The sequence below is a fragment of the Panulirus ornatus genome, chromosome 56 (assembly GCF_036320965.1).
Source record: "Panulirus ornatus isolate Po-2019 chromosome 56, ASM3632096v1, whole genome shotgun sequence".
NCBI classification, from domain to species: Eukaryota; Metazoa; Arthropoda; class Malacostraca; order Decapoda; family Palinuridae; genus Panulirus; species Panulirus ornatus.
In genome coordinates this window covers 14,136,185-14,162,711 of record NC_092279.1, presented here as the reverse complement: position 1 = coordinate 14,162,711, position 26,527 = coordinate 14,136,185, and the positions used below count along the sequence as shown (strand labels likewise).

Here is a 26,527-nt window from a genome sequence, read left to right as displayed (position 1 = left end):
CGGGGTAAACCATGGAAAGCTGTGTAGGTATGTATATTTGCGTGTGTGGACGTGTGTATATACATGTGTATGGGGGTGGGTTGGGCCATTTCTTTCGTCTGTTTCCTTGCGCTACCTCGCAAACGCGGGAGACAGCGACAAAGTATAAAAAAAAAAAAAAAAAAAAAAAAAAAAAAAAAAAAAAAAAAAGCTGAAGTGGTCATTGTTACCTACCACACACTCAATTTGGTACACTGAAGTGTCCTTGTCTTACATGCTGAGGGACCCAAACACCAAATTTTGAGGTATCCAATATACATAAAGGATATAATTACCTACCTCATTCTGAGGTGGACATTTACCACATTCTATTGTGACCACTTTTCATGTTATAGTTACCTTCCTAATTCTGTAGTAGCCACCTGCTTCTTTCTGAAGTGACATCCAGGAACTTTATGAAGTGACTACTTGTCGCTTTCTAAGATGTCCATTTCCTACATTCTGAAATGCCTACTTGCTAGTTTATGAAGTGGTAACCTACCATGTTCTTTGGTAGTCACCCAACACACCCTGAAGTTACATGCAAGGTGTTTTCTGAAGTGGCCACCTACTGTGATTTGAAGGAATGACCTATAGTACGTTGAAAGACTATCCTATCATTTTTGAAGAGTGTCCTACCATAAGTCACAAGGAGGACCCATCACAATCCAAATGACTGACCTTTCATTTACTTAAAAAGGCAGCCCACCTCGGTCATTAGGGGGCAACACGACATGATATGAAGAGGTGGCATCCCATCATATTTATAATGATTGACTCTATTTATTTTAGAGTTGTATAATGATTGACTATTTATTTTAGAGTTGTAGCCCAAGCAACTTGGGATACCAAACCTCCACAGGCTGTCATACTCACATAATACATTGTCCATGGTCAGATCACTTTAAATGATTTATAAACATGACTAAGGTAAATAACAATATCTTTAGTTACCTTTGTGTCTTTGAGAAGTTTCTGTACAGAATCTGTAGGCAGGGCCATCAACATCAGCATAATTTCTCTTCTGTAGCTCCTCATACTGATCCTCTGCATATACCTCCACATTGTCTTGTACTACATAAATCTGCAAACAATATATATTATTTATATATTTATTTATTTATTTATTATACTTGATTGCCATTTTCCGTGTCAGTGAGGTAGCGCCAGGAAACAGATGAAGAATGGCCCATCCACTCATATACACATATATATACATAAACACCCATACATGCACATATACATATCAACATATACATACACATGCACAGACATATACATATATACACAGATACATATTCATACTTCCTTGCCTTTATCCATTCCCGGAGCTACCCCGCCCCACAGGAAACAGCATCACTACCCCTTGCTTCAGCAGGGTAGCGCCAGGAAAACAGACAAAAAAAAAGGCCACATTTGTTCACACTCAGACTCTAGCTATCATGTGTAATGCACGGAAACCATATTTTTTTTTTTTTTATACTTTGTCGCTGTCTCCCGCGTTTGCGAGGTAGCGCAAGGAAATTAGACGAAAGAAAAGGCCCAACCCCCCCCATACACATGTATATACATACGTCCACACACGCAAATATACATACCTACACAGCTTTCCATGGTTTACCCCAGACGCTTCACATGCCTTGATTCAATCCACTGACAGCACGTCAACCCCGGTATACCACATCGCTCCAATTCACTCTATTCCTTGCCCTCCTTTCACCCTCCTGCATGTTCAGGCCCCAATCAAACAAAATCTTTTTCACTCCATCTTTCCACCTCCAATTTGGTCTCCCTCTTCTCCTCGTTCCCTCCACCTCCGACACATATATCCTCTTGGTCAATCTTTCCTCACTCATTCTCTCCATGTGCCCAAACCATTTCAAAACACCCTCTTCTGCTCTCTCAACCACGCTCTTTTTATTTCCACACATCTCTCTTACCCTTACGTTACTTACTCGATCAAACCACCTCACACCACACATTGTCCTCAAACATCTCATTTCCAGCACATCCATCCTCCTGCGCACAACTCTATCCATAGCCCACGCCTCGCAACCATACAACATTGTTGGAACCACTATTCCTTCAAACATACCCATTTTTGCTTTCCGAGATAATGTTCTCGACTTCCACACATTCTTCAAGGCTCCCAGAATTTTCGCCCCCTCCCCCACCCTATGATCCACTTCCGCTTCCATGGTTCCATCCGCTGCCAGATCCACTCCCAGATATCTAAAACACTTCACTTCCTCCAGTTTTTCTCCATTCAAACTCACCTCCCAATTGACTTGACCCTCAACCCTACTGTACCTAATAACCTTGCTCTTATTCACATTTACTCTTAACTTTCTTCTTTCACACACTTTACCAAACTCAGTCACCAGCTTATGCAGTTTCTCACATGAATCAGCCACCAGTGCTGTATCATCAGCGAACAACAACTGACTCACTTCCCAAGCTCTCTCATCCCCAACAGACTTCATACTTGCCCCTCTTTCCAAAACTCTTGCATTCACCTCCCTAACAACCCCATCCATAAACAAATTAAACAACCATGGAGACATCACACACCCCTGCCGCAAACCTAAATTCACTGAGAACCAATCACTTTCCTCTCTTCCTACACGTACACATGCCTTACATCCTCGATAAAAACTTTTCACTGCTTCTAACAACTTGCCTCCCACACCATATATTCTTAATACCTTCCACAGAGCATCTCTATCAACTCTATCATATGCCTTCTCCAGATCCATAAATGCTACATACAAATCCATTTGCTTTTCTAAGTATTTCTCACATACATTCTTCAAAGCAAACACCTGATCCACACATCCTCTACCATCCTCTATCCCTGGGGATAGGGGATTAAGAATGCTTCCCACGTATTCCCTGCGTGTCGTAGAAGGCGACTAAAAGGGGAGGGAGCGGGGGGCTGGAAATCCTCCCCTCTCGTTTTTTTTTAATTTTCCAAAAGAAGGAACAGAGGGGGCCAGGTGAGGATATTCCAAAAAAGGCCCAGTCCTCTGTTCTTAACACTACCTCACTAACGCGGGAAATGGCGAATAGTTTAAAAGAAAGAAAAGAATATATATACATATATTTCTTCTTCTTTCTTTCAAACTGTTCGCCATTTCCCGCATTAGCGAGGTAGCGTTAAGAACAGAGGACTGGGCCTTTGAGGGAATACCCTCACCTGGCCCAATTCTCTGTTCCTTCTTTTGGAAAATTAAAAAAAAAAAAAAACGAAAGGGGAGGATTTCCAGCCCCCCGCTCCCTCCCCTTTTAGTCGCCTTTTATGACACGCAGGGAATACGTGGGAAGTATTCTTTGTCCCCTATCCCTATATATATATATATATATATATATATATATATATATATATATATATATATATATATATATATACATAAATGCCCATATACATGTACATATCATCATATACACATACACAGACATATATGGAAAGGGAGCTGTAGTTTCGATGCATTATACATGACTGCTAGAGACTGAGTGTGAACGAATGGGGCCTTTGTTGTCTTTTCCTAGCGCTACCTTGCGCGCATGTGGAGGGAGGGGGGTATCATTTCATGTGAGGTGGGGTGGCGATGGGAATTAATAAGGGCATATATATATATATATATATATATATATATATATATATATATATATATATATATATATATATATATATATATCAGATTGGGGAAGAGCAGTGTGGTTTCAGAAGTGGTAGAGGATGTGTGGATCAGGTGTTTGCTTTGAAGAATGTATGTGAGAAATACTTAGAAAAGCAAATGGATTTGTATGTAGCATTTATGGATCTGGAGAAGGCATATGATAGAGTTGATAGAGATGCTCTGTGGAAGGTATTAAGAATATATGATGTGGGAGGCAAGTTGTTAGGAGCAGTGAAAAGTTTTTATCGAGGATGTAAGGCATGTGTACGTGTAGGAAGAGAGGAAAGTGATTGGTTCTCAGTGAATGTAGGTTTGCGGCAGGGGTGTGTGATGTCTCCATGGTTGTTTAATTTGTTTATGGATGGGGTTGTTAGGGAGGTGAATGCAAGAGTTTTGGAAAGAGGGGCAAATATGAAGTCTGTTGTGGATGAGAGAGCTTGGGAAGTGAGTCAGTTGTTGTTTGCTGATGATACAGCGCTGTTGGCTGATTCATGTGAGAAACTGCAGAAGCTGGTGACTGAGTTTGGTAAAGTGTGTGAAAGAAGAAAGTTAAGAGTAAATGTGAATAAGAGCAAGGTTATTAGGTACAGTAGGGTTGAGGGTCAAGTCAATTGGGAGATAAGTTTGAATGGAGAAAAACTGGAGGAAGTAAAGTGTTTTAGATATCTGGGAGTGGATCTGGCAGCGGATGGAACCATGGAAGCGGAAGTGGATCATAGGGTGGGGGAGGGGGCGAAAATTCTGGGAGCCTTGAAGTATGTGTGGAAGTCGAGAACATTATCTCGGAAAGCAAAAATGGGTATGTTTGAAGGAATAGTAGGTTCCAACAATGTTGTATGGTTGCGAGGCGTGGGCTATGTATAGAGTTGTGAGCAGGAGGATGGATGTGCTGGAAATGAGATGTTTGAGGACAATGTGTGGTGTAAGGTGGTTTGATCGAGTAAGTAACGTAAGGGTAAGAGAGATGTGTGGAAATAAAAAGAGCGTGGTTGAGAGAGCAGAAGAGGGTGTTTTGAAATGGTTTGGGCACATGGAGAGAATGAGTGAGGAAAGATTGACCAAGAGGATATATGTGTCGGAGGTGGAGGGAACGAGGAGAAGTGGGAGACCAAATTGGAGGTGGAAAGATGGAGTGAAAAAGATTTTGTGTGATCGGGGCCTGAACATGCAGGAGGGTGAAAGGAGGGCAAGGAATAGAGTGAATTGGATCGATGTGGTATACCGGGGTTGACGTGCTGTCATTGGATTGAAGCAGGGCATGTGAAGCGTCTGGGGTAAACCATGGAAAGCTGTGTAGGTATGTATATTTGCGTGTGTGGATGTATGTATATACATGTGTATGGGGGTGGGTTGGGCCATTTCTTTCGTCTGTTTCCTTGCGCTACCTCGCAAACGCGGGAGACAGCAAAAAAAAAAAAATATATATATATATATATATATATATATATATATATATATATATATATATATATATATATTTATTATATATTATATTATACTTTGTCGCTGTCTCCCGCGGGAGCAAATGGGAACTTCAGTGAAGGGTGCAAATGAGGAGGTGATAACAAGTAGTGGTGATGTGAGAAGGAGATGGAGTGAGTATTTTGAAGGTTTGTTGAATGTGTTTGATGATAGAGTGGCAGATATAGGATGTTTTGGTCGAGGTGGTGTGCAAAGTTAGAGGGTTGGGGAAAATGATTTTGTAAACAGAGAAGAGGTAGTGAAAGCTTTGCGGAAGATGAAAGCCAGCAAGGCAGCAGGTTTGGATGGTATTGCAGTGGAATTTATTAAAAAAGGGGGTGACTGTATTGTTGACTGGTTGGTAAGGTTATTTAATGTATGTATGACTCATGGTGAGGTGCCTGAGGAAATATATATATATTTTCTGTGCTTTGTAAATCTACTTTAAGAATATCCAGGTTTCCAAAATGTTTGTAAAGAGCATGCAGCTCAAAAACATACATCCCTTATACATTATGGAAGTACATGTTGCATCATACGTATATATACTTTAGCATTAATGAATACATGCAGTTGTAACCATCTACCTTCCTTTATTTTTACGTAGAAAAGTTGTTGATTTTACTGTATTACAAAAAAGTATTTAAATATCTTCATAGCATCTTTATTACAAGAAAATGATTAACACAGTCATGGAGTATTAGTCAAGAAATGTATTTAATTTGCAGAGTAATAATACCTGTAGGGGTGTAGGAAGCTCCATATAAAGCTCCATTTTCGGTTGATAGAGTATATGGGTGCCAGAGATCTCCTCAAATCCTCCTAAGTAGATTATTTTTCTTTTGGATGATGTTAACTTACGACCAAGAGCTTGTTCTCTGTCTCTGATATGGTTACTGATGTCGGCTTTCTCCCTTCCAGGTAGGAAAGAGATAGAGTTTGAGTTTGTTTCACATTGGAGGTCATGCTTATTTGTCATATTTGTATTCATGTAGATAACCAGGTCTGACTCAGGCACTTATAGCACTCAGAAAGCTGGCCATGTCCTCTGGTTGGGACCATAGGTCATAAACTGTTGTGATGTATGTGCAGAGAATGCTGGGCAATTGAGTAATAATTGTCTTTTGGTGGTAGTTGCATTATGGATATGCAGGATCTTGCTGAATTGGTGTTTGTAGTATTGTAGTGATGTGTGAAGTCCAGAGCATAGAAGGGAGAGTGTGATCTGTTTTTGCTTGGTGAGTGTAGTTTCCATAGGGTGTATATCCAGTGGGATGGAGTTGAAGACTTGAATTGGGAGGTTTTCCCGGTATTACCTTGCTGAAGTAGGGGATAGTGATGCTGTTTTCACGTGGGGCGGGGTAATTACAGGAATGGATGAAGGCAAGCAAGTACGAATATGTACATGTGTATGTATGTATATGTCTGCATATGTGTATGTATATGCTGATATGTATATATGTGCGTAAGTGGGCTTTTATATATATGTATGTGTATGCGAGTAGATGGGCCATTCTTTGTCCGTTTCCTGACACTAACTTGCTAATGTGGGAAACAGCGATTATGTATGATGGGGGTATATATATATATATATATATATATATATATATATATATATATATATATATTTTTTATTTTTTTATTATACTCTGTCGCCGTCTCCCGCGTCTGCGAGGTAGCGCAAGGAAACAGACGAAAGAAATGGCCCAACCCCCCCATACACATGTATATACATACGTCCACACACGCAAATATACATACCTACACAGCTTTCCATGGTTTACCCCAGACGCTTCACATGCCTTGATTCAATCCACTGACAGCACGTCAACCCCGGTATACCACATCGCTCCAATTCACTCTATTCCTTGCCCTCCTTTCACCCTCCTGCATGTTCAGGCCCCGATCACACAAAATCTTTCACTCCATCTTTCCACCTCCAATTTGGTCTCCCTCTTCTCCTCGTTCCCTCCACCTCCGACACATATATCCTCTTGGTCAATATATATATATATATATATATATATATATATATATATATATATATATATATATATATATATTGTTTATGGATGGGGTTGTTAGGGAGGTGAATGCAAGAGTTTTGGAAAGAGGGGCAAGTATGAAGTCTGTTGGGGATGAGAGAGCTTGGGAAGTGAGTCAGTTGTTGTTCGCTGATGATACAGCGCTGGTGGCTGATTCATGTGAGAAACTGCAGAAGCTGGTGACTGAGTTTGGTAAAGTGTGTGAAAGAAGAAAGTTAAGAGTGAATGTGAATAAGAGCAAGGTTATTAGGTACAGTAGGGTTGAGGGTCAAGTCAATTGGGAGATAAGTTTGAATGGAGAAAAACTGGAGGAAGTAAAGTGTTTTAGATATCTGGGAGTGGATCTGGCAGCGGATGGAACCATGGAAGCAGAAGTGGATCATAGGGTGGGGGAGGGGGCGAAAATTCTGGGAGCCTTGAAGAATGTGTGGAAGTCGAGAACATTATCTCGGAAAGCAAAAATGGGTATGTTTGAAGGAATAGTAGTTCCAACAATGTTGTATGGTTGCGAGGCATGGGCTATGGATAGAGTTGTGAGCAGGAGGATGGATGTGCTGGAAATGAGATGTTTGAGGACAATGTGTGGTGTGAGTGGTTTGATCGAGTAAGTAACGTAAGGGTAAGAGAGATGTGTGGAAATAAAAAGAGCGTGGTTGAGAGAGCAGAAGAGGGTGTTTTGAAATGGTTTGGGCACATGGAGAGAATGAGTGAGGAAAGATTGACCAAGAGGATATATGTGTCGGAGGTGGAGGGAACGAGGAGAAGTGGGAGACCAAATTGGAGGTGGAAAGATGGAGTGAAAAAGATTTTGTGTGATCGGGGCCTGAACATGCAGGAGGGTGAAAGGAGGGCAAGGAATAGAGTGAATTGGATCGATGTGGTATACCGGGGTTGACGTGCTGTCAATGGATTGAAGCAGGGCATGTGAAGCGTCTGGGGTAAACCATGGAAAGCTGTGTAGGTATGTATATTTGCGTGTGTGGATGTATGTATATACATGTGTATGGGGGTGGGTTGGGCCATTTCTTTCGTCTGTTTCCTTGCGCTACCTCGCAAACGCGGGAGACAGCGACAAAGCAAAAAAAAAAAAAAAATATATATATATATATATATATATATATATATATATATATATATATATATATATATATATATATGTGTGTGTGTGTGTGTGGAGTGAGGTGGTTTCTTGAGTAAGTAATGAAAGGGCAAGAGAGATGTGTGGTAATAAAAAGAGTGTGGTTGAGAGAGCAGAAAACGGTGTATTGAAATGGTTTGGTCACATGGAGAGAAGGCTTGAGGAAAGATTGACAAAGAAGATATATGTGTCAGAGGTGTAGGGAACAAGGAGAAGTGGAAGACCAAATTGGAGGTGGAAAGATGGAGTGAAAAAGATTTTGAGTGATCGGGGCTTGAACATGCAGGAGGGTGAAAGGCGTGCAAGGAATAGAGTGAATTGGAACAATGTGGTGTACCGGGGTCGACGTGCTGTCAATGGATTGAACCAGGGCGTGTGAAGCCTGTGGAGTAAACCATGGAAAGTTCTGTGGGGCCTGGATGTGGAAAGGGAGCTGTGGTTTCGGTGCATTATTACATGACAGCTAGAGACTGTGAATGAATGTGGCCTTTGTTGACTTTTCCTACCGCTACCTCATGCACATGAGGGGGGGGGAGGGGGTTGTTATTTCATGTGTGGCGGGGTGGCGATTAGAATGAATAAAGGCAGACAGTATGAATTATGTACGTGTGTATATATGTATATATCTGTATGTGTATATATATGTATACGTTGAGATGTATAGGTATGTATATTTGCGTGTGTGGACATGTATGTATATACATGTGTATGTGGTTGGGTTGGGCTATTCTTTTGTCTGTTCCCTTGCGCTACCTCGCTAATGCGGGAGACAGCGACAAAGCAAAATATATAAATAAATAAATAAATATATATATTTTTTTTTTCATACTATTTGCCATTTCCCGCGATAGCAAGGTAGCGCTAAGAACAGAGGACTGGGCCTTTGAGGGAATATCCTCACGTGGCCCCCTTCTCTGTTCCTTCTTTTGGAAAATTAAAAAAAGAAAAAAAAAAACGAGAGGGGAGGATTTCCAGCCCCCCCCGCTCCCTTCCCTTTTAGTTGCCTTCTACGACACGCTGGGAATACGTGGGAAGTATTCTATCTCCCCTATCATATTATGTATTTGCCTGCACCCTTATCCAGTGGAACAATTTGAGTTAGAATATTATCTTGGTCTTCACTCAGCCTTCATGTACTGCATGAGTTCATGCAGTTTTGTAGCTCTGAAGTTTTTTGGAATTCTTTTTAAGTAAAATGGTTTTAGAATGGCAGAAAAGGATAAGAATAGTGCCAGTTTATCTGTCAAAGGAGAAATATATAGTTTAAAGTGCAAGAGAAATTAAATGATAGAAAAATTTAAAAGTTATATTGATGTAGAAGAACATCATAATCCAAATGATATAGGCCAGCATTTATCACATTTTTCACTGGATATGAATTAAAGAACACAAATGGGGGTTGTAAGGAAAATTTGCCAGAATTAATAATGGTGTTTTATAGTAAATGTAAACAGATGACATGATGTATATATAGTAAAATCCAGCCCCTTTGAATTTTCATTAGATTTTACTGACATATCCCCCATTGCAATTTAGATAGTTTGCTATTAGTTTACATATACATCACATTTCACCTGATGTCAGTATCCCATCTATTACCACAAAGAATAAACTTCAGTCACATACTTGCCAAAATTTTTGTAGAACTGGATTGAAACAACGAGCAGGTTGAGGAGGAAATTGTCAGGTCGATTATGGAAGTCATCCCTCATCCTATTCAAAACTAAGAGGTTGAGTTCCTTTTGCCTCTGCTCCCACTGTACCACTGCTGAATTGCCTGTTCCTGCATCACCTATTTCCTCTTCAGTTTCCTGCAGTCATTATGCCCAGCGTTTATTTTAGGGAGGGGAGTTTAGCAATAACTCAGAATAAACACAATATAATTGTTGGAGGAATTTCTTAAAACACTTAAGTTTTAATTCACAAAGCCAATCCTGTTTTTATGGAATTTTATAAGGTAGGTTTTGGTTGTGTGCATTTTTGGTTGCCTTTAACTCCATTGTGATGAATCTCTCTAGCCCATTATTGAAACCCATAAATGAAAGTATTTACATATCTGTTCAGGAGAATACTAATTCATTACCTTTAAGTGATATGGACATGACCATACCACTTTGAGAGTCTTTTAAAACTTCAGATGTTACATAAATTAATCTACATAATCAGTTTTGGGATTTCATTACTTATGTGGGAGACCTTGTTTAAATCAAAGTTTTCACAGGCAGTTAATAGGACAATTTGGTAAACATAAACAGGTGTGATACAGTAGTTAGTTAGGTATAGGCATGAGAGGTCAATACCAACATACCTTGATAGCAATAACATCATTACTGTTTGTAGAGGAGCGACGTTGGCCCTTACAGCAGCCGTTGCCCATCCCTAGCAAAGTTCTAGCAGGGAGAGGCCGTTTTGCCCACCTGCTGGATACAAGACCTCAGGTTAGTGGCATCAAAGATACATAACCCTGTGACATTCATAAAGATATTTTTTGGTGCTTGGCCTGTTGAAAGTGATTACACTGAAAGTAATGAAAAGATTTCCAACAACACTGTGACATAAATCAACAGTTTTGAAATTAGAGATTATTTTGGTTTCATAAAGGGCAAGGGAAAGCTTATCAATGAATGCTGTCTGTCATATGAAAGTGTATGACACCATTAAAATCATGATAGAAGAATTACCTGTCTCTACCTAATTATTATATTATTTTTTTTATTTTGCTTTGTCGCTGTCTCCTGCGTTAGCGAGGTAGCGCAAGGAAACAGACGAAAGAATGGCCCAACCCACCCACATACACATGTATATACATACACGTCCACACACGCAAATATACATATCTATACATCTCAATGTACACATATATATACACACACAGACATATACATATATACACATGTACATAATTCATACTATCTGCCTTTATTTATTCCCATCGCCACCTCGCCACACATGGAATAACAACCCCCTCCCCCCTCATGTGTGCGAGGAAGCGCTAGGAAAAGACAACAAAGGCCCCATTCGTTCACACTCAGTCTCTAGGTGTCATGTAATAATGCACCGAAATCACAGCTCCCTTTCCACATCCAGGCCCCACAGAACTTTCCATGGTTTACCCCAGAGGCTTCACATGCCCTGGTTCAATCCATTGACAGCACGTCGACCCCGGTATACCACATCGTTTCAATTCACTCTATTCCTTGCACGCCTTTCACCCTCCTGCATGTTCAGGCCCCGATCACTCAAAATCTTTTTCACTCCATCTTTCCACCTCCAGTTTGGTCTCCCACTTCTCCTCGTTCCCTCAACGTCTGACACATATATCCTCTTGGTCAGTCTTTCCTCACTCATTCTCTCCATATGACCAAACCATTTCAAAACACCCTCTTCTGCTGTCTCAACCACACGCTTTTTATTACCACACATCTCTCTTACCCTATTGTTACTTACTCGATCAAACCACCTCACACCACATATTGTCCTCAAACATCTCAAACATCTACCTAATTACAGGATTCATAATGCTCTGGAAAATTCTGGATGTCAGGTTATTACATAAATAAAAAATTTAGGGTTGAAAAGTCTAAAGAATGCCCTTAAGATTGCTATTATGTCTAACTTTTGACTTCAGTGCCTTAAAAATTGATCCAAAAATTGCTTTGGATCAATTTTTCAGGCACTGAAGTCAAAAGTTAGACATAATAGCAATCTTAAGGGCATTCTTTAGACTTTTCAACCCTCTGAATTTTATCCCTTTTCCTTGAGGCATTATTTGAAGTTACTTTTTAAAATATAAGTTTTTAAGAATATATTATGGTTATGTTCAGTATTTAAATTAACCCATATGGAGATGTAGGAAGAATGTTTGAATTTTGACCTTCCAGTAAGTGTAGAACTTCATTAATACAAAATGCTCTGCTACTCCATCTATATGGAATGATAGCTAGAAATTATATTTGTAGTATGGAAGCCTCTAAACTTTGTCTACCATGATTGTCCATTTACAGTTTCATTGGGTTGATCAGGTACATTCAGTGACTGAAATCAGTCGTATGCCTCCTGAACCTTTGTCCAACATGCCAGAGTTAGATGTGAACTTCCACACCAGCATAAGCACTAGGTACTATTTCACTTTGTACATTAAATTTATTTTGTAGATCAACAGAGGATGTTAGGGTAGAGCAGAGACTGACTCCACGTAAATTCTACCATTTGCTTGCTTCTTTCAAAGTTGTATTTGAGACCAGCTCATTTTACACTTCATTTATGCTTTAAGTCAGCATAGTTTAATGAGCATCAGATTGGGGAAGAGCAGTGTGGTTTCAGAAGTGGTAGAGGATGTGTGGATCAGGTGTTTGCTTTGAAGAATGTATGTGAGAAATACTTAGAAAAGCAAATGGATTTGTATGTAGCATTTATGGATCTGGAGAAGGCATATGATAGAGTTGATAGAGATGCTCTTTGGAAGGTATTAAGAATATATGGTGTGGGAGGCAAGTTGTTAGAACCAGTGAAAAGTTTTTATCGAGGATGTAAGGCATGTGTACGTGTAGGAAGAGAGGAAAGTGATTGGTTCTCAGTGAATGTAGGTTTGCGGCAGGGGTGTGTGATGTCTCCATGGTTGTTTAATTTGTTTATGGATGGGGTTGTTAGGGAGGTAAATGCAAGAGTTTTGGAAAGAGGGGCAAGGATGAAGTCTGTTGGGGATGAGAGAGCTTGGGAAGTGAGTCAGTTGTTGTTCGCTGATGATACAGCGCTGGTGGCTGATTCATGTGAGAAACTGCAGAAGCTGGTGACTGAGTTTGGTAAAGTGTGTGAAAGAAGAAAGTTAAGAGTAAATGTGAATAAGAGCAAGGTTATTAGGTACAGTAGGGTTGAGGGTCAAGTCAATTGGGAGGTGAGTTTGAATGGAGAAAAACTGGAGGAAGTGAAGTGTTTTAGATATCTGGGAGTGGATCTGGCAGCGGATGGAAACATGGAAGCGGAAGTGGATCATAGGGTGGGGGAGGGGGCGAAAATTCTGGGAGCCTTGAAGAATGTGTGGAAGTCGAGAACATTATCTCGGAAAGCAAAAATGGGTATGTTTGAAGGAATAGTGGTTCCAACAATGTTGTATGGTTGCGAGGCGTGGACTATGGATAGAGTTGTGCGCAGGAGGATGGATGTGCTGGAAATGAGATGTTTGAGGACAATGTGTGGTGTGAGGTGGTTTGATCGAGTAAGTAACGTAAGGGTAAGAGAGATGTGTGGAAATAAAAAGAGCGTGGTTGAGAGAGCAGAAGAGGGTGTTTTGAAATGGTTTGGTCACATGGAGAGAATGAGTGAGGAAAGATTGACCAAGAGGATATATGTGTCGGAGGTGGAGGGAACGAGGAGAAGAGGGAGACCAAATTGGAGGTGGAAAGATGGAGTAAAAAAGATTTTGTGTGATCGGGGCCTGAACATGCAGGAGGGTGAAAGGAGGGCAAGGAATAGAGTGAATTGGAGCGATGTGGTATACCGGGGTTGACGTGCTGTCAGTGGATTGAATCAAGGCATGTGAAGCGTCTGGGGTAAACCATGGAAAGCTGTGTAGGTATGTATATTTGTGTGTGTGGACGTATGTATATACATGTGTATAGGGGTGGGTTGGGCCATTTCTTTCGTCTGTTTCCTTGCGCTACCTCGCAAACGCTGGAGACAGCGACAAAGCAAAAAAAAAAAAAAAAAAAAAGTTTAATGAACATGTATTTTGAAAATTTTAGAAATTGCAGTGATTATAGGTTAAAATTGAAGCATCTGTTGTGTAAATGATTATGAGAGTCTTAATTCACAGATCATACAGGTTGAGTTAGACTTTGGTGTATAAAATCTGTCTGTCATTGGGCTTGTAGGCTTCATTCTGGCTTGGGCCTACCTTTATGGTGAGTTTGGTGAGGTAATATGGCGCAATAACATCTCTCTGTCTCTCCGCCTTTGGACAACTAACCATTTCTGCGTCCCTACAGCCACGCCATTTTCCTCCTATACCATACATCACCTAGCCCATATTGATACTCCTGCTATGCTATCCTTCTCTTTTACAGTTTTGCTGCTCTTACACTATTTTTTTCATTCATACACTCTTACATACACTGATGTGCTCCCTTTCCCTCCCCTTATTTTCTACACCCTTCCAACCAGGGCCAGTCTTAGCCAATTTGGGGCCCTAATCTGAGTCTCTTTTGGGGGTCTATCCACCCTTCAAACTCTTCCTTAAATTATGAGCTTAAGGTGGGCCTGGGACATGCCCCCAGAAATTTAAAGAATTCTTGTTTTTTGAAGGCTGCCAAAAACGGTTGGGACCATTAGGCCTCCTTAGCAGTTTGCACTTTACGCTCTGAATGTATTGAATGCATAGGGATAGGCTGCTCTTTCTTCTGCCTCTCTCAATGCCACTTCTGTCACATTCACTTTAATATTTACCCACTCACATTCACTTTAATATTTACCCACTTCCCTTTCTTTAATTCACTTACTCTCGTCTTCTACCCAGTTCCATATTTGCCAATTTACTTTTGGGTCCACTTCCCTTGTTTTATCCACTTTTTCCTCTTTTACTCTTTTCTCCCTGTCTGAGATTAGGAAGATAGTATTTTCTTGTTTGAGAGGATAAAGCAATATCATTTTAAGGCTGAATTGATGATGGTGATAATTCTGTAGAGACTTGGGATAAGCTGTTATGTAGGAGGGAATGTAGCATTATCATAGGTTGTGAAGGGAACAAAGTAATCTTGTGTATTGAAGATAATAGACAACATAAATGTACATACTTATTTAATTTCTGGCAAATAATGATCTACTTTAATTGGATACCTAGTGGTCAAGATTTGGGATATGTCACTTCTCCCATGCTTTTTTCTTTTTGTTTTTTTGTGACTATTCTCCTTCAGGTGTTCTGGTTACAATATTTTCCATTTCCTTAATGGAGAAGTAAAATATTTCTATTTCCAGATGTATAACTTCATTCTGTTAATGAGGGGGTTAATGACAGATGTTATTTGTTTTTGTTTATTTTTAAACTTTGTAATTAGGGTATATGTATATGCATGTGTATGTGGGTGGGTTGGGTCATTCCTTGTCTGCTTCCTTGCGCTACCTTGCTAACGCAGAGACAGCAGTTAAGTATAATAAATATATAGGGTTGTGCTGAGGAGGGTGGATGTGTTGGAAATGAGATGTTTGAGGACAATATGTGGTGTGAGGTGGTTTGATTGAGTAAGTAATGAAAGGGTAAGAGAGATGTGTGGTAATACAAAGAGTGTGGTTGAGAGAGCAGAAGACGGTGTATTGAAATGGTTTGGTCACATGGAGAGAATGAGTGAGGAAAGATTGACAAAGAGGATATATGTTTCAGAGGTGGAGGGAACAAGAAGTGGGAGACCAAATTGGAGGTGTAAGGATGGAGTGAAAAAGATTTCGAGTGATCGGGGCCTGAACATGCAGGAGGGTGAAAGACATGAAAGGAGTAAATTGAATTGGAACGATGTGGTATACCTGGGTCGACGAACTGTCAATGGATTGAACCAGGGTATGTGAAGCATCTGGGGTAAACCATGGAAAGTTTTGTGGGGCTTGGATGTGGAAAGAGAGCTGTGGTTTTGGTGCATTATACATGACAGCTAGAGTCTGAAAGTGAACGAATGTGGCCTTTGCTGTCTTCTCTTAGCGCTACCTCTCACGCGTGCAGGAGGGAGGGGGGTGGCATTTCATGTGTGGCGGGGTGGTGGAGGGAATGAATAAAGGAAGACAGTATGAATTATGTACATGTGTATATATGTATATGTCTGTGTATGTATATATATATGTGTACGTTGAAATGTATAGGTATGTATATATACGTGTGTGGATGTGCATGTATATAGGTGTATGTAGGCGGGTTGGGCCATTCTTTCGTCTGTATCCTTGCGCTACCTCGCTAACGAGGGAGACAGCGACATAGTATAATGAATAAATATTGACTTGTCCCTCAACCCTACTGTACCTAATAACCTTGCTCTTATTCACATTTACTCTTAACTTTCTTCTTTCACACACTTTACCAAACTCAGTCACTAGCTTCTGCAGTTTCTCACATGAATCCGCCACCAGCGCTGTATCATCAGCGAACAACAACTGACTCACTTCCCAAGCTCTCTCATCCACAACAGACTTCATACTTGCCCCTCTTTCCAAAACTCTTGCATTCACCTCCCTAACAACCCCATCCATAAACAAATTAAACAACGATGGAGACATCACCCACCCCTGCCGCAAACCTACATTCACTGAGAACCAATCACTTTCCTCTCTTCCTACACGTACACATGCCTTACATCCTCGATAAAAACTTTTCACTGCTTCTAACAACTTGCCTCCCACACCATATATTCTTAATACCTTCCACAGAGCATCTCTATCAACTCTATCATATGCCTTCTCCAGATCCATAAATGCTACATACAAATCCATTTACTTTTCTAAGTATTTCTCACATACATTCTTCAAAGCAAACACGTGATCCACGCATCCTCTACCACTTCTGAAACCACACTGCTCTTCCCCAATCTGATGCTCTGTACATGCCTTCACCCTCTCAGTTAATGCCCTCCCATATAATTTACCAGGAATACTCAACAAACTTATAATCATAGGGTGGGGGAGGGGGCGAAAATCCTGGGAGCCTTGAAGAATGTGTGGAAGTCGAGAACATTATCTCAGAAAGCAAAAATGGGTATGTTTGAAGGAATAGTGGTTCCAACAATGTTGTATGGTTGTGAGGTGTGGGCTATGGATAGAGTTGTGCATAGGAGGGTGGATGTGCTGGAAATGAGATGTTTGAGGACAATATGTGGTGTGAGGTGGTTTGATCGAGTAAGTAATGTAAGGGTGAGAGAGATGTGTGGAAATAAGAAGAGCGTGGGTGAGAGAGCAGAAGCGGGTGTTTTGAAATGGTTTGGGCACATGGAGAGAATGAGTGAGGAAAGATTGACCAAGAGGATATATGTGTCGGAGGTGGAGGGAACGAGGAGAAGTGGGAGACCAAATTGGAGGTGGAAAGATGGAGTGAAAAAGATTTTGAGTGATCGGGGCCTGAACATGCAGGAGGGTGAAAGGCGGGCAAGGAATAGAGTGAATTGGATTGATGTGGTATACCGGGGTTGACGTGCTGTTAGTGGATGGAATCAGGGCATGTGAAGCGTCTGGGGTAAACCATGGAAAGTTGTGTGGGGACTGGATGTGGAAAGGGAACTGTGTTTCGGGCATCATTGCATGACAGCTAGAGACTGAGTGTGAACGAATGGGGCCTTTGTTGTCTTTTCCTAGCGCTACCTCGCACACATGAGGGGGGAGGGGGATGGTATTCCATGTGTGGCGAGGTGGCGATGGGAATGAATAAAGGCAGACAGTGTGAATTGTGTGCATGGGTATATATGTATGTGTCTGTGTGTGTATGTATATGTGTACATTGAGATGTATAGGTTTGTATATTTGCGTGCGTGGACGTGTATGTATATACATGTGTATGGGGGTGGGTTGGGCCATTTCTTTCGTCTGAAAAAAAAAAATATATATATGGCAGGAGCTGTAATAGTATAAGAGAGGCAGTCAAGACGTTTGCCAGGTTATGTGAAGATGAAAAGCCTTTTAGTATTTGCAAATGACCACCTGGAGCAGAGTTGTACTGATAGTCTACACTGGGAGGAATTAAAGATTATGGTGTAAGCCTGAAAAGATGAATGTAGCTTGTGGCTGTATTTGTTGTTCCTCGACTTGAGTGCTGTCATTGTAGTGGGGAAAAGAATAGTTTCACTCTCCCGTATGCAAACCTTTCTTCTCACAGAAAAGTCTTGGGGAAGACAGCACATAAAATTGGCCAAGGCTGCAAGTACTTGCATCTTACCTTATATATGAAATAAGATGATAAACAACTTATGAAGTGTCACAACCACATGATCTCCAAGGCGTTTGCCTCTTAAAAAAATTTCCAAACGTTTCAAGTTCCAGATTGTGAATGTTATCTCACTAATAGCGATCCCCAGCACTCATAACTGGTAACACTCGTGTATCGCTCCCTTCGGTGTGGTGGTTTGGTCGAATATTTCGCGAACGTTATACCGTATAGGGCGATGGTGTCCAGAACACTGGCGCTATTCTTAATGACAAGGGTTTTGTCTCGCCTTATCTCTTGACCAACGGAACTCTTATCGCGTCAGGTGGTAACAGGTCGTGAGGTGTGGGTGTTCATTCCAGGTCTTGATGATATCTTCAGTATTACACTTGTGTACTTTAGTCCGGTTCTGTGTAAATGTGGCTCAGAGGAAATTATTCAATTCGCTTCTCTCCTCAATAGTGAACACAGTGCAACTTCGATGTCAATATTATCGCGATATGATAAGATAGTCGCATTAAGGCATTCCTTGGTTATCGGGGCCATGGCTAGTGATAAGGTGGTAACGTTAATGTGCAGGCAGTAATTACTAAATCTGTTGAGGGAGTTGATCTGAACAGAAGTTATGAAATAGTGGTAAATATTATCAAAACAAAAGTGTCTTTATTTATAGGAGTCTTATATTTATAGTGGAACGTAATACGAATGATACACCTTTTTCTTATACTTGTATATGATAGGCATTTATAGACGCAATACTTCGTTGTCTACTACAAACACTTCAAACAACTTTCTCGGTCCAGAAATGTTTTTGTCGAAAATTCGCTTGCTGAGATGTCGCTTGTTTCCCATTAAGATGATACATGGTACTGATGAAGATTGCACCTGTATCTAATGAAGCTTATTTTAATGAATGTACAGAATACTGATGAAGATTTTGCAAGTTACTGATGATAATAACATTGGTTTCTGATGATGACAATCCAAATTTCTAGTTAGGAAAACAGGTTTTTTATGATCAGCACGTAATTAATGAGGATACATTGGTATCTGATGGATATCACGCGTTATCAATAAGGATAGCACTGGTTTCTGATGGATGCTGCACGTTATTAATGAGATTAGGTACGAGGTTAGGATTTTCGTCGCTAGTAGGCATTAATGGCGAAGGCAGGGTAAACGAATCATATCAGTGGGCCCCTGGAGGATTGTAGAGGACTGATGAGTGGCGGAAGACTAGACACAGGTGGATCTCCCACTCTGAGGGTAATGGATTTTACTTGAACGCATATTTGGCGGTTGACCCAAGGTCGTACGAGGTCCCTTGACTGCACATCGAGCTACACTTGCTTGGGTCGATAAGGTTCTTGGCATCGTCGCGACTAGGGAATATCACTGGTTAAAGATATTACTTTCAGTTGGTAGTGAGGATACCACAGGATAATTGATAAGGTACAGATTATGAATGAGGATCCTTCAAGTTATTGAAGAGCATACCACAGATTTATTTGGTACACAGGCTGCTGATGAGATACTAAGGAGGATATCACATTTAAGATATCACAAGGTACTTGGGAGAGTACCAAAAGTTACTGATGAGGTTGCTTATGATGCCACAAGAATATGTACCGACTGTTGGTCAGTTTGTATGTATTAGAATCAGATAAAAGAATTTGCATGATCATGGCCTTCACTGTCTTTGGATGTACCTGTCATTATTGACTTTTTTTTTATTTGCTTCGTAGTTAATGGAAATGTTTGTGTGGAGGAACATTTTTATTATTTCAAAGTGTAGAAGAGTTTCATTGTCATATTTCAGTTTTAAAACAAATTTTTGTGTGCTAAAAATACCCTGAACTAATACCTGCAATTTTTTATATACTTCGAATGGAAAAAGATTTGCTTGGTAACCTCTGTATTAGGACTTGTGTTTCAAGGGTCGTGTTGTTTTCAAGGGATTAAACATGGAGCCAGTGAGGAGGTAAGGCTGATCCTCCATCCCCGAGTGTCAACAGTGTGAGGGGTGACCATTCCCCTGGTGCGACAAATATGTGCGTAGGGTGGAAGGCAAGGTGGGGTGATTTAACTATTTTTTCTCCTGACAGCAATAGCAACTCATGTCTAGTCTAAAAGCGCAACACACACACACACACACACACACACATAAACATTTTGCGAAGGGTCTTGCACGATTAAACATTTTCATCCTCGTTACTACACATACACATTTGTGGTACTATAGACTTCCTTTCACTAGTGTGTAGCCCCAGACATATACTACAGTGACTCGTGTTCGTTTCCCCAGGTGGAGCCGGTGGAGTGGGCGTACGAGAACTTTGGCGAGACAGCCACCAAGGGGCAGCTGTCCTCCATGGCGGATTACCTGGCGAGGAAGGTACGTATGTTGAAAAACGTGGCCACTGTCTGTTTCCTTGTCACTTGTGCAGTCGCGTTGCAGTTTGAGATACGAGGATTGTCTACTTGGCCAGTTTTAAGAAGGATAATGGATGTCTGAGTGTTCTTAATCAGAATCATTTATGTGGTTAAGATGACAGTAGTGACATTTGTTACATTTTATTGATCAATATTGTCATAATATATGCTTAATTCTCATGTTCCTTACAAAAGACCCATAACACCCCATGGTGCCATCTGGTGAGTGGAGATAAAAGTCAAGATTGGAGGTTTCTCCGTAGTTTTTGGCCATACAGGCACAGTTAATCACCGTGTTAGACATGCAGGCACTGTGAGTCACCATATTGGCACTGTGAGTCACCTTCTTGGCCTTGCAGGCACTGAGTCACCATTGTAGCCATGCAGGCACTGTGAGTCACCATCTTGGCCATGCAGGCACTGTGAATCACCATCATGGCCATGCAGGCACTGAGTCACCATCTTGGCCATGCAGGCACTGTGAATCACCATCATGGCCATGCAGGCAGTGTGTCACCATCTTGGCCATGCAGGCACTGTGAATCACCATCATAGCCATGCAGGCCCTGTGAGTCACCATCATGGCTATGCAGGCCCTGTGAGTCATTATCTCGACCCTTCAGGCAGAGTGAGTCACCATCATGGCCATGCAGGCACTGTGAGTCACCACCATGGCCATGCAGGGGCAGTCAGTTACCATCAACGTTGTCGGCTTCATTTCATAACTTGAAGCATTAGTGTGTTAAACAGTTACTGACACTCCTGCAAGTGTAGATCAGTAAAGATTTGTCCAAAAAGGAAGAGATCGAAAATGAAAATGTAATTTGATGGTTTTTGACCTTCATCTGCCATGGCTGCCGTCCCTAGTGAACCACAGCTGATTTTTAAATGATTGACCCGTCCAGAATAACTTGTCTCTTCTGTCATGCGCATGCTGGAAATTATTCATGTACATAATGATTCCACTACGTTCCATGTGCTGTTGTGACGATTTTTGTTCGTTTCCATTTGCACTGGATGATGCTACTTCATGTCCCGTTTTATAGTATCATTCCTCAAAGTAATGAATCAAGTACTCACTGCTTCTGACACCTGAGACTTCGACTTGAGCACAACTCCCGTAGAAACGACACTTGAGATGTTTATGATACCGAGTTGTGTGGAGCTACATGAAGTTCGCGCGCGCGTGTGTGTGTGTGTGTGTGTGTGTGTGAGAGAGAGAGAGAGAGAGAGAGAGAGAGAGAGAGAGAGAGAGAGAGAGAGAGAGAGAGAGAGAGAGAGAGAGAGTATTGGAACTGAGATTCCAGTAGGAATTCTTACCTTATGTAAGTGTATGACTATTTTTTTCCTTTCTCTTCCACGCCTGTCATCCAGGGACTCATCTACAGTATACGGGTACAGACCTTTCTCATCTCTGATACCATCGTGTTCAGACTATTTCAGATTGAGTCAGATTTTCGTGTTTCTCATCTTCAAAAGATTTCTCCTGTGAAATCCGGATAATGTTACATATGTAATACATTTAGTTTATATAGCGATGGACCGACTTCCTGGATCGTGTTGTTAAAATCTGGATTTTTTTTTGTTCCGAAGGAGTTCGACCTGGTGATCAACCTGCCCATGCGTGGCGGAGGGGCGCGGCGCGTGTCCTCCTTCATGACGCAGGGTTACCGCACCCGCCGCATGGCCGTCGACTTCTCCGTGCCCCTCGTCACCGACGTCAAGTGCGCCAAGCTCCTGGTTGAGGTAAGTCGTAGCTCCACCCTCATCCAAAGGCGAGGAGGTCTCCAGCAGACTGAGACACTGAATGAAAGTATACTGGAGTGTTTATTTGTTGGGTTTTTGTAGTACTGAGTGGCTCGAGGTGGTGTACAGTATATGTGCTCTCTTGTACCGTGACGAACTAGGAATAAGATTGTGGACATGACATTGTTATGTTGGTTTTAGGCACCATGGATGAAGGGAATCTACGTATGGTCGGGTTTTCAGTTTTTTTTTTTTGAGGTAACTAAATACAAACGTGTTGAGGTAACTATATATATATATATATATATATATATATATATATATATATATATATATATATATATATATATATATATATATATATATATGTAAACCTTCGGAATAGTTGCTTTACACGTGTGTCACACTGTTTTCAACTCCTCTTGTTCGCTTTCTCTCATCTTGTTGCTTTACCACCTCCTCCTCTTCCTCTTGTTTTCAGTTTTATAAACCTGTTACATGTAGGGAAACTCTGTTATGGTTATCCACAAACAGGACTAACTTCTTAGTCACATGTCAGTATTCCAGTAAGTACTCTAAGCACGTTCATCGCTACAAATCAGTTTGCTTGCACAACAAATTTTCAAGTTCTTTCAGAAATCCAGAAAGTGGAACATTTGTATAAACCTTCCTGGCACTATAATAGAAAGTTCTACAGCCTTCATAGTTATGTGATTACGGTGTGTGTTGCCCCGTCTCTTAACTTTGTATATATGTATTATGTCTTCACTTTTATATATATATATATATATATATATATATATATATATATATATATATATATATATATATATATTGTGTGTGTGTATGTATGTGGGTGGGTTGGGCCATTCTTCGTCTGTTTCCTCTCGCTAACGCGGGAGACGGCGGTTAAGTATATGAAAAGAATGCATATATATATATATATATATATATATATATATATATATATATATATATATATATATATACCACCCAGCCTAAGCCAGGCAACCATTTGTCGACCAGCCCCGAGGGGAGACTGGAAGAACGAAGGCGTGTCTCTGGTTACCTGAACTCGGGGTTCTGTTTGTCTAAGACCGTGTCATCTGTTGGGGTCTCGTCTTCTTTCTCGGTCATAAAGATTCTTGAACTGCTTCACTACAGCAGACTTAGCAGGGGCTGGGCGACGCGTCGTCTGGACTGTGTGCTTTGGCCTTGTAGGCATTGTCTGCTTATCAAGGGTTGCATGTTGTATCAAACACCTGAGACCGCCCCATGGATATGCCGGGAGCACGGGGAACCCTCCCACCTGGTATCTGGTCATTGACAAGGCGTCACACAAGAAAGTACCGTCTGGTTACTGCCATGGCGTCACGCAGAATAGTACTGTCTGGTCATTGCTTGGGCGTCATACAGGAAAAGACCGTCTTGTCATTACTAGGGCGTCACACAGGAGAATAGTCGGATTATTGTCAGGGCTTCACATGGAAGATTACCGTTTGGTATTTGCCTAGGCGTCACTCAGGAGAGTACCGTCTAGTCATTGCTTGGCTTCACACATGAGTATCGTCTGGCCATTGCCAGAGCGTCACACAGGAGAGTACCGTCTGGCCCTTGACAGGGGGTCACACAGGCGAGTACCGTTTGGTATTTGCGTATACGTCACACAGGAGAGTACCGTCTGGTAATTGCTATGGCGTCACACAGGAGAGTATCATCTGGCTATTGTCTGGAAGTCACACAGAAGAGTATCATCTGGCTATTGTCTGGAAGTCACACAGGAGAGTACCACCTGGTCATTGCTAGGCGTTACACAGGAAAGTACCGTCCGGTCATTGCCAGAGCGTCACACAGAGAGCACCGTGTGGCTATGAACAGGGCGTCATAGGAGAGTACCGTGTGGTTATTGCTATGGCGTCATACAGGAGAGTACATTAGTGGAGCTGTGACAGGGAGGTTTGGTGGAGGAGAGGTGTGTGTAATGAGGCTAGTGTGAGGTTTAAGATGAGGTCACGCGGATGCGATGAAGCAAATGTGAAATTTATGGTAACTGGGTAATTAGTGAAGATTGGTCAGTAGTTTCTATGAATTTACTGAAACGTCAGAAGTGCAACGTAAAAATTGTTGAATTGATAAGTTAGTTATCAAAGAATTTATAGATATGACGAACGAAAGTATTCCAGAGTGGATTGGCTGTGGATATTGGTGAGGTCATATTATCGTAACTAGTTTAATTATTTAGTTTTGTTGATATCAACTTAACTGGTTTATTGAATGAGTATCTTGTAAGAATTATAAATAGCCAAACATATATTGTATATCATACGTGTATTTCCATGTATTAATACAGTTAGTTATTGTACACAAGGATTATATGAATACGTAAGTACACAAGTATTCTAAGGTTTGTTGTCAGAAGACCACACACACGGTGACAGAAATGATATCACTTGTTTGTTTAAACACATCGAACCATGTCTGGTATCAGGCGCTTGGTACCTGAGATACACAAATACTGTAGGAGTTTGACGATATTTGATAGTTTTACAGTAATATATATATATATATATATATATATATATATATATATATATATATATATATATATATATATATATATATATATTTTTTTTTTTTTTTTTTTTTATACTTTGTTGCTGTCTCCCGCGTTTGCGAGGTAGCGCAAGGAAACAGACGAAAGAAATGGCCCAACCCCCCCCCCCCCCCCCCTACACATGTACATACACATGTCCACACACGCAAATATACATACCTACACAGCTTTCCATGGTCCACCCCAGACGCTTCACATGCCTTGATTCACTCCACTGACAGCACGTCAACCCCTGTATACCACATCGCTCCAATTCACTCTATTCCTTGCCCTCCTTACACCCTCCTGCATGTTCAGGCCCCGATCACACAAAATCTTTTTCACTCCATCTTTCCACCTCCAATTTGGTCTCCCTCTTCTCCTCGTTCCCTCCACCTCCGACACATATATCCTCTTGGTCAATCTTTCCTCACTCATTCTCTCCATGTGCCCAAACCATTTCAAAACACCCTCTTCTGCTCTCTCAACCACGCTCTTTTTATTTCCACACATCTCTCTTACCCTTACGTTACTTACTCGATCAAACCACCTCACACCACACATTGTCCTCAAACATCTCATTTCCAGCACATCCATCCTCCTGCGCACAACTCTATCCATAGCCCACGCCTCGCAACCATACAACATTGTTGGAACCACTATTCCTTCAAACATACCCATTTTTGCTTTCCGAGATAATGTTCTCGACTTCCACACATTTTTCAAGGCTCCCAAAATTTTCGCCCCCTCCCCCACCCTATGATCCACTTCCGCTTCCATGGTTCCATCCGCTGACAGATCCACTCCCAGATATCTAAAACACTTCACTTCCTCCAGTTTTTCTCCATTCAAACTCACCTCCCAATTGACTTGACCCTCAACCCTACTGTACCTAATAACCTTGCTCTTATTCACATTTACTCTTAACTTTCTTCTTCCACACACTTTACCAAACTCAGTCACCAGCTTCTGCAGTTTCTCACATGAATCAGCCACCAGCGCTGTATCATCAGCGAACAACAACTGACTCACTTCCCAAGCTCTCTCATCCCCAACAGACTTCATACTTGCCCCTCTTTCCAGGACTCTTGCATTTACCTCCCTAACAACCCCATCCATAAACAAATTAAACAACCATGGAGACATCACACACCCCTGCCGCAAACCTACATTCACTGAGAACCAATCACTTTCCTCTCTTCCTACACGTACACATGCCTTACATCCTCGATAAAAACTTTTCACTGCTTCTAACAACTTGCCTCCCACACCATATATTCTTAATACCTTCCACAGAGCATCTCTATCAACTCTATCATATGCCTTCTCCAGATCCATAAATGCTACCTACAAATCCATTTGCTTTTCTAAGTATTTCTCACATACATTCTTCAAAGCAAACACCTGATCCACACATCCTCTACCACTTCTGAAACCGCACTGCTCTTCCCCAATCTGATGCTCTGTACATGCCTTCACCCTCTCAATCAATACCCTCCCATATAATTTACCAGGAATACTCAACAA

The 26,527-nt window shown here is 41.2% G+C and overlaps 2 protein-coding genes across 2 annotated transcripts in view; one reads left to right on the top strand and one right to left on the bottom strand.

The window, feature by feature from the left end:
* Positions 1 to 18,695, bottom strand: part of LOC139766064 (uncharacterized) — a 42,996-nt gene extending 24,301 nt beyond the window's left edge. Inside the window, exons 1-5 of the mRNA XM_071694218.1 lie at positions 18,241 to 18,695; positions 10,651 to 10,759; positions 9,969 to 10,153; positions 5,899 to 6,073; positions 973 to 1,102 (exon numbers count right to left, since the gene is read on the bottom strand). Of these exons, the coding sequence (XP_071550319.1) occupies positions 973 to 1,102; positions 5,899 to 6,073; positions 9,969 to 10,153; positions 10,651 to 10,719 (559 nt within the window). The 5' untranslated portion in view covers positions 10,720 to 10,759; positions 18,241 to 18,695. The remainder of the gene's footprint in view (positions 1 to 972; positions 1,103 to 5,898; positions 6,074 to 9,968; positions 10,154 to 10,650; positions 10,760 to 18,240) is intronic.
* The window catches only part of r (carbamoyl-phosphate synthetase 2, aspartate transcarbamylase, and dihydroorotase rudimentary), a 175,032-nt gene that overhangs the window by 108,296 nt on the left and 40,209 nt on the right, over positions 1 to 26,527 (top strand). The window contains exons 28-30 of the mRNA XM_071693871.1: positions 20,534 to 20,623; positions 22,036 to 22,056; positions 22,255 to 22,407. Of these exons, the coding sequence (XP_071549972.1) occupies positions 20,534 to 20,623; positions 22,036 to 22,056; positions 22,255 to 22,407 (264 nt within the window). The remainder of the gene's footprint in view (positions 1 to 20,533; positions 20,624 to 22,035; positions 22,057 to 22,254; positions 22,408 to 26,527) is intronic.